The sequence below is a fragment of the Mobula hypostoma genome, chromosome 1 (genome assembly GCF_963921235.1).
Source record: "Mobula hypostoma chromosome 1, sMobHyp1.1, whole genome shotgun sequence".
NCBI classification, from domain to species: domain Eukaryota; kingdom Metazoa; phylum Chordata; class Chondrichthyes; order Myliobatiformes; family Myliobatidae; genus Mobula; species Mobula hypostoma.
In genome coordinates this window covers 144,274,663-144,288,498 of record NC_086097.1, presented here as the reverse complement: position 1 = coordinate 144,288,498, position 13,836 = coordinate 144,274,663, and the positions used below count along the sequence as shown (strand labels likewise).

At 42.6% G+C, this 13,836-nt stretch overlaps 1 protein-coding gene across 1 annotated transcript in view; it reads left to right on the top strand.

Moving 5' to 3' along the window:
- Nucleotides 1–13,479, top strand: part of wnt3a (wingless-type MMTV integration site family, member 3A) — an 81,311-nt gene extending 67,832 nt beyond the window's left edge. The window contains exons 3-4 of the mRNA XM_063040396.1: nucleotides 8,742–9,007; nucleotides 12,207–13,479. Of these exons, the coding sequence (XP_062896466.1) occupies nucleotides 8,742–9,007; nucleotides 12,207–12,686 (746 nt within the window). The 3' untranslated portion in view covers nucleotides 12,687–13,479. The remainder of the gene's footprint in view (nucleotides 1–8,741; nucleotides 9,008–12,206) is intronic.
- Nucleotides 13,480–13,836: the final 357 nt, after the last annotated feature.

The following is a 13,836-nucleotide window of genomic DNA, read 5'->3' as shown; positions in this document are numbered from 1 at the left end:
TTAGGTGCGAAGCTGAAGGGCAGGACCTCCAGGGTAACAATCTCAGGATTGCTACCTGTGCCATGTGCGAGTGAGGCGTGGAACAGAAGGATTATACAGATCAATACGTGGCTGAGAGGATGGTGCAGGAGGGAGGGCTTCAGGTTTTTAGATAATTGGGCTTTGTTCCAGAGAAGGTGGGATCTGTTCCGACGGGATGGTTTACACCTGAACTGGAGGGGTACTAACATTCTTGCAGGAAAGTTTGCTAGTGCTGCTTGGGGGGGATTAAACTAAATTTGCAGGGGGCAGGGATCCAGACTATGAGAGAGGATAGCGAGATGAAGTATAAAGGACAGGTGGGGACTACACGGTTCTGGAATATTAAGTGTGAAGTAGAGAAAGGTGAGGCGGAACGAGTGATAAGGAGGATACATGTGCAGAGGGATGGTCTGATGGAGCGTGGAGTTAAATGTGCAGAAAGAGTAAGTAAATTTAAGAAGGACAACAAACTTCAAGGGGCGTATAGCCCGGTGAGAGTTCGGGGAGCCGGGTTATGCACAATAGGTAGCGATTTAAACAGAGAGAGGAGAAATGGGTTAAAAATTCTATATCTGAATGCACAAAGTGTCAGAAATAAGGCGGATGAGCTTGAAGCTCAGGTGCGAATGGGTAACTATGATGTTGCTGGGATAACGGAGACATGGCTGCAGGGGGATCGGACCTGGAAATTGAATGTACAAGGGTATACGTGCTATCGAAGGGACAGAAAGGTGGGCAGAGGGGGTGGGATGGCCTTGTTGGTGAGGAATGAGATTCAGTCCCTTGCAAGGTGGGGACATAGAATCAGGAGAAGTAGAGTCAGTGTGGATAGAACTGAGGAACAGGAAGGGCAAAAAGACCCTAATAGGTGTTATCTACAGGCCCCCAAACAGTAGCATGGATATTGGGTGCAAGTTGAATAGGGAGTTAACAATGGCATGTGGCAAAGGAAATGTTGCAGTAGCTATGGGGGATTTCAACATGCAGGTGAACTGGGAAAATCAGGTTGGTACTGGACCCCAGGATAGGGAGTTTGTAGAGTGCCTACGGGATGCATTTTTGGAGCAGCTTGTACGGGAGCCGACAAGGTATAAGGCTATTCTGGATTTAGTGTTGTGCAATGAACAGGATTTGATAAGTGATCTTGAAGTAAAAGAGCCATTAGGAGGTAGTGACCATAATATGGTAAGTTTTTATCTGCAAGTTGAGAGGGATAAGGGCAGATCAGAAGTGTCAGTATTGCAGTTGGACAAAGGAGACTATGGAGCCATGAGGGAGGAGCTGGCCAAAGTTGACTGGTCGGATATCCTAGCAGAAAAGACAGTGGAACAGCAATGGCAGGTATTCTTGGGAATAGTGCACAAGGTGCAAAATCAGTTCATACCCTGGAGAAGGAAGGATTCAAAGGGGGGAAAGTGGCCACAGTGGTTGACAAAGGAAGTCAGAGATAGCATAGCATTAAAAAAAGTATAACAGAGCTAAGGTGAGTGGGAAGATGGATGATTGGGAAATTTTTAAGGAGCAACAGAACTTAACTAAAAAGGCTATACGGGGAGAAAAAATGAGGTATGAATGCAAGCTAGCTAGGAATATAAAGGAGGATAGCAAAAGTTTTTTTAGGTATGTGAAGAGAAGGAAGATAGTTAAGAACAATTTTGGGCCCTTGAAGAATGAATTGGGAGAAATTGTTGTGGGAAACAGAGAAATGGCAGACGAATTTAATAAGTACGTTGAATCTGTCTTCACTAGGGAAGACACAAGCAATCTCCCAGATGTATGGATGGACCAAGGACGTAGGGTAACAGAGGAACTGAAACAGATTGACATTAGGAAGGAAACGGTGATGAGTAGTCTGATGGAACTGAAGGCTAACAAATCCCCAGGTCCAGATGGTCTGCATCCTAGAGTACTAAAGGAGGTGGCTCTGGAAATTGCAGATGCATTGGTGATCATTTTCCAATGTTCCTTAGATTCAGGATCAGTTCCTGAGGATTGGCGAATGGCTAATGTTATCCCACTTTTTAAGAAAGGAAGGAGGGAGAAAACAGAGAACTATCGCCCTGTTAGCCTAACATCAGTAGTGGGGAAGATGCTAGAGTCCATTATTAAAGATGAAATAGCGGCATATCTTGATAGCAGTGATAGGATTGGGCCAAGCCAGCATGGATTTACCAAGGGCAAATCATGCTTGACTAATCTATTGGAGTTTTTTGAGAATGTAACCAGGAAGATAGACACGGGAGATCCAGTGGATGTGGTGTACCTTGACTTTCAGAAGGCATTTGATAAGGTACCACATAGGAGATTGGTGGGTAAAATCAGAGCACATGGCATTGGGGGGAGGATATTGACATGGATAGAAAACTGGTTGGCAGATGGAAAGCAAAGGGTAGCAGTGAATGGGGGTTTCTCGGAATGGCAGATGGTGACTAGTGGGGTGCCACTGGGCTCGGTATTGGGACCTCAGCTGTTTACAATTTACGTCAATGATTTAGAGGAAGGCATTGTGAATAACATCAGCAAGTTTGCTGATGATACTAAGCAGGGTGGCAGTGTGACATGTGATGAGGATGTTAGGAGAATTCAAGGTGACTTGGATAGGCTGGGTGAGTGGGCAGAAACTTGGCAGATGGCGTTTAATGTGAATAAGTGTGAGGTTATTCACTTTGGGAGCAAGAACGGGAAGGCAGATTATTATCTGAATGGTGTGGAGTTGGGTAAGGGAGAAATACAAAGGATCTAGGAGTCTAAGAGATCTTGTTCATCAGTCTCTGAAGGTGAGTGAGCAAGTGCAGCAGGCAGTGAAGAAGGCTAATGGAATGTTGGCCTTTATTACCAAGGGAATTGAGTACAAGAGCAAGGAAATCCTTTTGCATTTGTACAGGGCCCTGGTGAGACCACACCTGGAGTATTGTGTGCAGTTTTGGTCTCCAGGGTTAAGGAAGGACATCCTGGCTGTGGAGGAGGTGCAGCGTAGGTTCACTAGGTTAATTCCTGGGATGTCCGGACTGTCTTACGCAGAGAGGTTAGAGAGACTGGGCTTGTACATGCTGGAATTAAGGAGATTGAGGGGGAATCTGATTGAGACATATAAGATTATTAAGGGATCAGACAAGATAGAGGCAGGAAATATGTTCCAGATGCTGGGAGAGTCCAGTACCAGAGGGCATGGTTTAAGAATAAGGGGTAGGTCATTTAGGACAAAGTTGAGGAGGAACTTCTTCTCCCAGAGAGTTGTGGAGGTGTGGAACGCGCTGCCTCAGAAGGCAGTGGAGGCCAATTCTCTGGATGCTTTCAAGAAGAAGCTAGATAGGTATCTTATGGATAGGGGAATCAAGGGTTATGGGGACAAGGCAGGAACCAGGTATTGATAGTAGATGATCAGCCATGATCTCAGAATGGCGGTGCAGGCTCAAAGGGCCTAATGGTCTACTTCTGCACCTATTGTCTATTGTCTAAATAGGATTTGGGTATGCTTAACAGTGTGGTGTGAAGCCAAATGAAACCCATTAATCTATTTTGGTCTTCAACTCTTTTTATTAATAATTTAAACAAAGGGATGAAAGAGTTTAATATCCAAATAGGACAGAATTTGCGGCAATAATAAGACTATAAATGAGAGCAGAACACTACAAATGGAGTAAATGAAAAATGCAGATTAAGTGAGCTGGAGAAAATATTCATCAAGTAATGTTCAGTGAGAGTAAAAATGATGCCATTTATTTTTCATCTAAAAGAAAAAAAATACTTTCTAAATAGCAAGAAATTAGATGAGATTTGGGAGTCCAAGCAAATAAATCATTTAAAATTTGCAGGCAACTTTAAAAAAGGGTTAATGAATGTTGGTACTTATACCAAGGAATACACAAAGGAGGAAGATTCAGAGGTACAGAGTCTTGGACAGATCCTGTCTGAGCAGCTGCGCTCAATTTTGAGCACCAAAGGAAAGATATATTGTCGTTGGTGTGGATGCAGTTCAGGTGTCTAGAATAATTGGGCCTTAAATTACAAGGATTACATAAATTGTTTAAACCTGCCTCTCGAAGAAAGCAAAGAGAGAACTGCCATTCAATTCTGTTTGGTGGGATTACAATAATGTTCAAACCTTGAATGAAGGCACGTGGAGTAGAATAATGTAGAAATAAAAGGCATAAGCATTCTACTAACATATCTCAAAGATGTTGAAAGAGGTATAAGAGTTTCTAGCATCCTGTCTGGCAGTAAAGAACTAAGGTAATAATACCAGATCAGTTGGGCTCAATGCTGATGAGGTCAAATTAGGACACTGCATAGCAGAAAGAGCTTATTATGTGCTAAAGAGGAGCACAGAGGAGAACAATAAAGGCAATCTATTTAACAAGTTAGGGATTTATGGTCTCAAGTGGGGTATAACAGGGGGAACTTGAAGGGAATAAAGAAAATAATTGTGGAATGGTGTTTTCAGATAATCCCTTGAGTTTGGGTTCAGGATCAGGAAGAACAAGTTTAATACAGAAGTAGCAAGAATTTAATGACACGAAGCTTGGAATGAGTTGGAAGGTTACCCTCAAACACTGGCCTACAGAGCCAGTTATGAATCAAATGCTGTAAATGGAAATTCGGGCAGGTTGTTTTTGTAGAAGGATGGTAAATTTAACCAATCTTTTTGACACTGCTCAGTGCCACAGAAGATTTCATTTGATCATTAGCTATCCCATGAAACAATGTCCGAATGACTAAGCAGGTTGCTTTGAATTTTATCTGGCATGGTGAAATAGAGATCAGAACTGAAGTCATTTTGATCAATTCACTGAATTCTGAGGTGCCAAGTTGTTCTGAGAGGCCTCATTAACAGGTATACTGTACCTACTGTATAATTCCATGAACATGCCACAGCAGAAGAGAATTTGACTGATTAGTGATTGAGCTTCTTCAGTAATGAGACAATTCACTTTGATAAATTAATTGTCCTTATGTTGTAAGTTCCCAAAGTCACATTCACTTTTTATGGGTTCATTCTGGGTATTCTTGAACATAATTTTGCTGATAGCACTGGATTTGACTTAAGAAGAAACTCACAGGTTGGCAAAATTGAATTATAAAGTAGTAACTGTTGTTGCACCACATAGGAAATGTACAATCATAGCTATTTACAACCTTGAAGAAACCTGCCCTGTCTATCTCAGCTGATTGGGGAAAATACCCATCGAATCAGATCCCATTGTTCATTACATTTTCTGTAGCTGTATATATTACAACAACAAAGGCAATAACAAAATAATTTTTAATCAGAATGAGATGCTCAACCTCCATATTTCCTTCAGCAGTGAGTCCAATAAATTTCCAGATTTAAAAAAAAATCAATTTCTTAACTGGGTGTTCTAACAATTACCGTAAATCTACTCCTTTGGGCCAGTGATCTCTCTGCTCCACTTAAAGCTCTTTGGATTATATGAACATGATATATATTTGGATTAAACCTTCACTATACAACATATAACTCAACCTACCAACTTTTCCAAATTGCTATATTTTTCACATTTATTTATCTCTTCTTAAATTTCTCTGAATTCTTTTCAATGCTAAAATATCCTATCTTTACTGTGATGATCTAAATGTTATACTGTGTTATCTAATTTGTTCTATACTTCAGTTATTAGAGGAAGTAATCTATATAACATTTGCAGTCTTTGGAAGCTGTGAACATGTACTTCAAGAGCTACTATTCCTCTAGCTTTTTTAATATTCAATCATATACAGTATCACAAATTCCCTGACTGTGCTCATTTTCCCTAAATCTATTCCCTTATATTTCTCTGAAATAAATTAAATGTTACACTTTTCTACTCTCATGGCTAATCAACTATTTTAACAGCTTTCTTCCTCACTCACAACCACATGTCCAAATTTTGTATCATCTGAACAAAATCACAGATGAAGGCATGGAACATAGCAGATCATTCAGCTCATTATAGGAACCATAGAAACCATAGAAAAACTACAGCACAGAAACAGGCCTTTTGGCCCTTCTTGGCTGTGCTGAACTATTTTCTGCCTAGTCCCACCGACCTGCACACGGATCATATCCCTCCATACACCTCCCATCCATGTATCTGTCCAATTTATTCTTAAATGATAAAAAAGAACCCACATTTACCACTTCGTCTGGCAGCTCATTCCGTACTCCCACCACTCTTTGTGTGAAGAAGCCCCCCCCAATGTTCCCTCTAAACTTTCCCCCCTCACCCTTAACCCATGTCCTCTGTTTTTTTTCTCCCCTTGCCTCAGTGGAAAAAGCCTGCTTGCATTCACTCTATCTATACCCATCATAATTTTATATACCTCTATCAAATCTCCCCTCATTCTTCTATGCTCCAGGGAATAAAGTCCTAATCTATTCAACCTTTCTCTGTAACTGAGTTTCTCAAGTCCAATGAAGATCCAAAGGGAGCTGCCCAGCCTACTCCTATCTTCCAGCGCATGGTCCGCTGGGCTATCAGGTTGCAGTGTTTGTATGCAGCCAAGTATGATTTAAATGTGTCCAGGGTTTCAACTCCTAACATCCTTTCAGGCAGTGAGATCCAGATATCTGCTAACATCCAGATGTAAAAAAAGATCCTCATTTCATCTCTAACCCTCCTGTAAATGACTTAAAGTTTAAGACTCTGGACCTCTCTGTTACAGTTGTAGAGTGAGAGAGAATAGAAACAGGTCCTCCAGCCCAATGAGTCTGTGACACATATCAACCACCCATTTGCACTAATTCCATACAAATCCTATTTTATTCTCCCTACGTTCTACCACACTGGGACGGTATTAGAATGTCCAATTAATCTACCAACCCCCAGGCTTCAGGAGGAAACTGGAGCACCTGAATGAAACCCATGAGGTCCCATGAGGAGAATAGGCAAACTCCACATGGATGAAACACAAGTGTCAATGAGCCCATGTAGCTGGAGCTGGGAGACAGCAGTTCTACCAGCTGCACCACTATGTTGCCCTAAAGTTCAATTTCCACATTAAAGGAAATAGATCATTCCTAGTAGTAGCTCCCTCATTTTTATATGCTTCAGTTGTCGTCCCTCAAAAACTTCTGTTCAAAGAAAACAATCCCAACAAATCCAATCATTTCATAAAGCTAAAACATTTCATCTGCCAATATCACGATTGTATCTTCTGGATGTGATCACCAGAATTGCATGCAATACTCAGACTGTGATCTTAATAGTGTTGTATGCACATCTAAAATAATCTCCCTGTTAGTTGTTCTATGAACAAAAACTAATTTAAAAGTCGGCCTTTAGCCATCTTATTGGCCTCCCCTTCTAACTTCAAGAATCCACGCATGGGTACTAAAAGATTCCTCTGTTGCTCCACACCTTTCACTATCCTTCAATTTATTGTATAATTCTTGCCTTAAAGTACCTGCTTAGATACCTTGGCTCACACTTTTTTACAGTAAATTCCATTTGCCGCTTTTCTACCTAACTGACCAATTCAATTCAAATCAAGTGTAATTGTCATTTCCCCATCCATGAAAACTCATGAATACTATTGAGGGAGTGCTATTGCTATTGAGGGAGTGCAGCGTAGGTTCACAAGGTTAATTCCCGGGATGGCGGGACTGTCATATGTCGAAATATTGGAGCGACTGGGCTTGTATACTCTGGAACTTAGAAGGCTGAGAGGGGATCTTATTGAAACATATAAGATTATTAAGGGATTGGACACACTGCAGGCAGGAAGCATGTTCCTGCTGATGGGTGAGTCCAGAACCAGAGGCCACAGTTTAAGAATAAGGGGTAGGCCATTTAGAACGGAGTTGAGGAAAAACGTTTTCCACCCAGAGAGTGGTGGATATATGGAATGCTCTGCCCCAGAAGGCTGTGGAGGCCAAGTCTCTGGATGCTTTCAAAAAAGAGATGGATAGAGCTCTTAAAGATAGTGGAATCGAAGGTTATGGGGATAAGGCAGGAAATGGATACTGATTGTGGATGATCAGCCATGATCACAGTGAATAGTGGTGCTGGCTCGAAGGGCCGAATGGCCTACTCCTGCATCTATTGTCTATAATACAGTCAGCTCCATCATGGGCACTAGCTTCCTTACCATCAAGGACATATTCAACAGGTAATGCCTTAGCAAGGCAGCATCCACTATGAAGGACACTCACTTTCTAGGTTACACACTCTTCCCATTACTACCATCAGGGACCAGGTGCAGGAGCCTGAAGCTGTATATTCAGTCTTTTAGGAACAACTTCTTCCATTGGATTTCTCAATAGTCCACGAACCCATGAACACCTCCTCACTATGCTCCATTTTACATTATTTATTTACTTGCTTTACAAATTCTTATTGTAATTTGTAATAATTGTCAGGTATTTTACTGTACCTCTCCCACAAAACTACAAATTTCATGGCAATATCAATGATAATAAACCTAATTCTGATTATAATAATTTTATATTTTTGCACCATACTATTGCCACAAAGCATCAAATTCATGTCACATAAAACATGATAATAAACCTGATTTTGATTCTGATACTAAATAGTGCCAAACCTCTACTTGTCCAGTGTCCAGCCCTAGTATTCCAGACCTTGAAAAACTTGCTGTCTTCCACTTACAGCATTATTTCTCTTCCCTTTGAATCACTATCCACGCCATTTTTAAATTGTTTGATTTTCTCCAACACTGTTGTGACCTGGTATTAAAGATCTTGGGTTCCTTTGTTTCAGCGACGAGAGAATCGGCTTTTGTTCACGCCATCGCTTCCGCAGGGGTCGCCTTCGCCATCACTCGCTCTTGCGCCGAGGGCACCGCAAACATTTGCGGCTGTGATAGCCGCCACAAGGGCAAGCCGGGGGAAGGCTGGAAGTGGGGAGGCTGCAGTGAGGATGTCGAGTTCGGGAGCATGGTGTCCCGGGAGTTCGCGGATGCTCGGGAAAACAGACCGGACGCGCGATCTGCTATGAATCGGCACAATAATGAAGCCGGACGCATGGTCAGTGTTCCCTACGGTGAGAATATAGGGTGGGGACATGGAAATCCCAGGATAAATCCAAATGACCTGTGGTAGAATTAGAAACATAAAGATAAATGAATCAGGAAAATCAAACGTACTTATCTTTACATAAAGGACTACTGCAAATGGTCCCTGTGTTTCAGCACTGGGCTATTTGGGGCAGAAGGATGAAGAACATAGCTGGTTAGTGGGCTGCAGTTAATGGGCCTTTGTGGACCACAATGGATGATCTTATTCTCCCCCCAGAGCCTTTGTAAGTCAGGTGCATGACGTCTTGCAAAAAAGTTCTAGACAATTGGAAAGTTCAGATCCCTCAGATGAGCCTATTACATTTGGTTGATTACTCTTCAATGTTCTGAGAGACAGTGAAAAGCTTTTGTTTTGCATGCCATCCCAACATCATATCATACATAATTACACTGAAGTAGTAAAAAGAAAACAGAGTGCAGAATGTAGTGTTGGAGTTAAGGCCAATTTATACTTCTGAGTGAAATCTATGCTGTAGGTAAGGCATAGCCGTGTACCCTACACCGTACCCTATGCGGTGAAATGATCGGACAAAGTCAGCATGGATCTGTGAAAGGAAAATCATGTCTGACAAATCTCATAGAATTTGTTGAGGATGTAACTAGTAGGGTGAATAGGGGAGAAACAGTGGATGTGGTATATTTGGATTTTCAAAAGGCTTTTGACAAGGTCCCACACAGGAGATTAGTGTGCAAACTTAAAGCACACACTATTGGGGGTATGGTATTGAAGTGGATAGAGAATCGGTTGGCAGACAGGAAGCAAAGAGGGGGAATAAACGGGACCTTTTCAGAATGGCAGGCAGTGACTAGTGGGGTACCGCAAGGCTCAGTGCTGGGACCCCAGTTGTTTACAATATATATTAATGACTTAGACGAGGGAATTAAATGCAGCATCTCCAAGTCTGCGGATGACACAAAGCTGGGTGGCAGTGTTAGCCGTGAGGAGGATGCTAAGAGGATGCAGGGTGACTTGGATAGGTTAGGTGAGTGGGCAAATTCATGCCAGGTGCAATTTAATGTGGATAAATGTGAGGTTATCCACTTTGGTGTCAAGAACAGGAAAACAGATTATTATCTGAATGGTGGCCGATTAGGAAAAGGGGAGGTGCACCGAGACCTGGGTGTCATTGTACACCAGTCATTGAAAGTGGGCATGCAGGTATAGCAGGCGGTGAAAAAGGCGAATGGTCTGCTGGCATTCATAGTAAGAGAATTCAAGTACAGAAGCAGGGAGGTACTACTGCAGTTGTACAAGGCCTTGGTGAGGCCACACCTGGAGTACTGTGTGCAGTTTTGGTCCCCTAATCTGAGGAAAGACATTCTTGCCATAGAGGGAGTACAAAGAAGGTTCACCAGATTGACTCCTGGGATGGCAGGACTTTCATATGATGAAAGGCTGGATCGACTAGGCTTATACTCTCTGGAATTAAGAAGATTGAGGGGGGATCTTATTGAAATGTATAAAATTCTAAAGGGATTGCACAGGCTAGATATAGGAAGATTGTTCCTGATGTTGGGGAAGTCCAGAATGAGGGGTCACAGTTTGAGGACAAAGGGGAAGACTTTTAGGACCGAGATGAGGAAAAACTTCTTCACACAGAGAGTGGTGAATCTGTGGAATTCTCTGCCACAGGAAACAGTTGAGGCCAGTTCATTGGCTATACTTAAGAGGGAGTTAGATATGGCCCTTGTGGCTAAAGGGATCAGGGGCTATGGAGAGAAGGCAGGTACAGGGTTCTGAGTTGGATGATCAGCCATGATCATACTGAATGGCGGTGCAGGCTCGAAGGGCCAAATGGCCTACTCCTGCACCTATTTTCTATGTTTCTATGCCATAGCCTGACGTGCACCTCCCCAAAAATGTAACTATGTATCGTGGTGACGCAGACTGCAACAACTGTGATTGGTCCACTTGGTAGCATCGCATTTCCTCCTGCGCTGCAATAGCTTCCCATTGGGCGACTGAAGGGCAGGGAAGGAACTCTGGCTGCAATGTTTTCCATAAAGCTTTACAGACCTCCGAAATTATGGAGGACCCTGTGCTTGATGCCAGTTTGTAGCTAGCTGCTACAGCCTGTTGACTTCCACCTGAAGCTAAAACTCAAATGGTGATTGCTAGTCTCTGAGTACACCGTGCGTACACTGATGCGAAATAAGCGGTTGGAGACGATGAACCAAATCATCAAATCTACCTGCCAACATCCAAAAATATTTGAAATGTATCTCCTCGTCCATGTCTCTCAGTGGCCGGACAAGCCACTTCAGGACAACCTCCTTCAGGTTCAGTTGCCATTGTTTGAAGTTTGAGTTTCAACATGAAGAAACTCAATACAGTGGCATAGAAACCCCACAACCAACTAGCGTTTTGGTGGTGAATTGCAGAGTGACGCAGACACACCAACGCACAAGTATAAATGCTTACAACAGTGTAGGCCACTTGCATAGGCTACGGCATAGGCTACCACGCAGAAGCATAAATCAGCCTTTAGAGAGAAGGCGCAGTGCAGGCAGACAGATAAAGTGAAAGGGCCATGACAAGGTAGATGGGGGAGACCCAGAGTTCAGCTGGCAGCATATGAGAACTCAGTTTAAGAGTCTGACAAAAGCTGTCCCCGACTCTGGTAGCTCGTTCTCTCAGATATTTGTTTATATTGATGGATGGGAAAGGAGAAACAAGAGAATCACCAAGGTGAGAGGAGTCCATTCATTATGCTGGCTGCTTTTTCAAGGCAGCTGTAAGTGTAGACAGATCCATTGGAGGGAAAGGTAAATGTAGTAGTATTATGGGATAATAGTTCCTCTCACCATCCCCCCCACATCACTACTCTTCCCAGCTTGCCATAGTGGGATTTAATCTCATGACCCTTCTTGCAAAACATGTATATTTTTGGTTGCGGTACCTTGGGGATGACAGGAAATGTGAGGCTCTCAACAGCACATGGATTATAGTGGAGAAGAAGAAAGCTCGCCTACCTCCAACTTCCTGGGAACTGTCTTTCCTCTTTTAGGAAGTGTTGACTAGCAATTCCATCGAGGTGTGAAGTGCATCATCTACTAAGCAAGCTTAGAATCAGGTGAAGGGTTGAGATTGTTTGTGTGCAGTTGTCTGAATGTTAGCCATTGAGGTGTTGTTGCATTTTCTTTCTCAGGCTATTCTGGACCACATGCATCTGAAGTGTAAGTGTCACGGACTATCGGGTAGCTGTGAGGTGAAAACTTGCTGGTGGTCGCAGCCTGACTTCCGGGTGATAGGAGATTACTTAAAAGACAAATATGACAGTGCCTCCGAGATGATCGTGGAGAAACACCAGGAATCCAGAGGTTGGGTCGAGACCCTTAGCCCCAAGTATGCCTTATTCAAAGCTCCAACAGAGAGAGATTTGATCTACTACGACTTGTCACCCAACTTCTGCAACCCCAATCCCGAGACTGGCTCGTTTGGTACGCGGCACCGAAAGTGCAACATCACATCGCACGGAATTGATGGGTGTGAGTTGCTGTGCTGTGGCCGCGGATTTGATACGAGGACTGAGAAACGCAAAGAGAAGTGTCACTGCATCTTCCACTGGTGCTGTCACGTGAGCTGCCAAGAGTGCACACGCATCTATGATGTTCATACCTGTAAATAGGAGGAGGAAGAGGCTGTCCAAGGGATTGCTGACAGTCCTGAACTGAAGTATCTTGCTGCATTGGAAGATCGAGATCTTAAGCCACAGCTCAGCTTCAAGTCTAAGCTTTGATCTTATTTTGGAGACAATGCCTTTTAAATACTAATAAATGAGTCAAAAAAACTAATGTTGGCCGAATCTTCACACAGTTCAAGCTTGGAACCTGACTGCAAAAAGACAGAGCCAGATTATAATTTACAAGGCATTGAAACCTCCTCAAGGGATGACTGTCAAAACGCAAATAAAGGTGCCTTATAAACAAAATGGATTGCAAGCTCCTCCATTCAGCATTTAAATCAAAGGAATGGAATTAGTATTTGCTCATAATCTAAAAGGGAATCCTAGAAGGAGACAGTCCTTTATTCTAAACATACAGCTGGTGAAGAACTAAAACACAATGGCAAGACCCAAATGAGCAAATGCAATAACCTGTGAAAAAGCAGATGCTGGAAACCAGAAATAAAAAATAGAAAATGTTGGAAACACTCAACAGACCAGGCAACATCCATGGAAAGAGAAACAAAGTTATCATTTCAAGTCAAAGACACTTGGTCTAATGTTCATTCTGATGAAATGTCTTCTTCCTAAAACATTACGTACTTTTCTCTTTCCATAAATACTGCCTGACCTTTTATTTTTTTTAATTTAGAGATACAGCATGGTAACAGGCCCTTCTGGCACATGAGCCCACACTGCTCAATTACTGATATGTGACCAATTTACCAACAAACCCATACGTCTCTGGAATGTGGGAGGAAATCGGAGAACCTGGAGGGTATCCACACTGTCAAGGGGAGAATGTACAAACTCATTACAGACAGCAGCAGGAATTGAACCCTAGTTGCTGGCACTGTAAAGCGTTACGCTAACCACTATGCTACCATGATGCCCGTATGCAACCGTACCGAGTATTGTCCTACTGATTGTTTCCAACATTTTCTGTATTAGGTTAACTGCAGTAATGTAACTACTGTGAAGCTGTTAAGGTCCTTGTGAGTAAATTTCAACACAGCAGATTATCTAAGTAACACACACAAAATGCAAGAGAAACTCAGCACATCGAGCAGCATCTATGGAGAGGAATAAACAGTTGACATTTCAGGTTGAGACT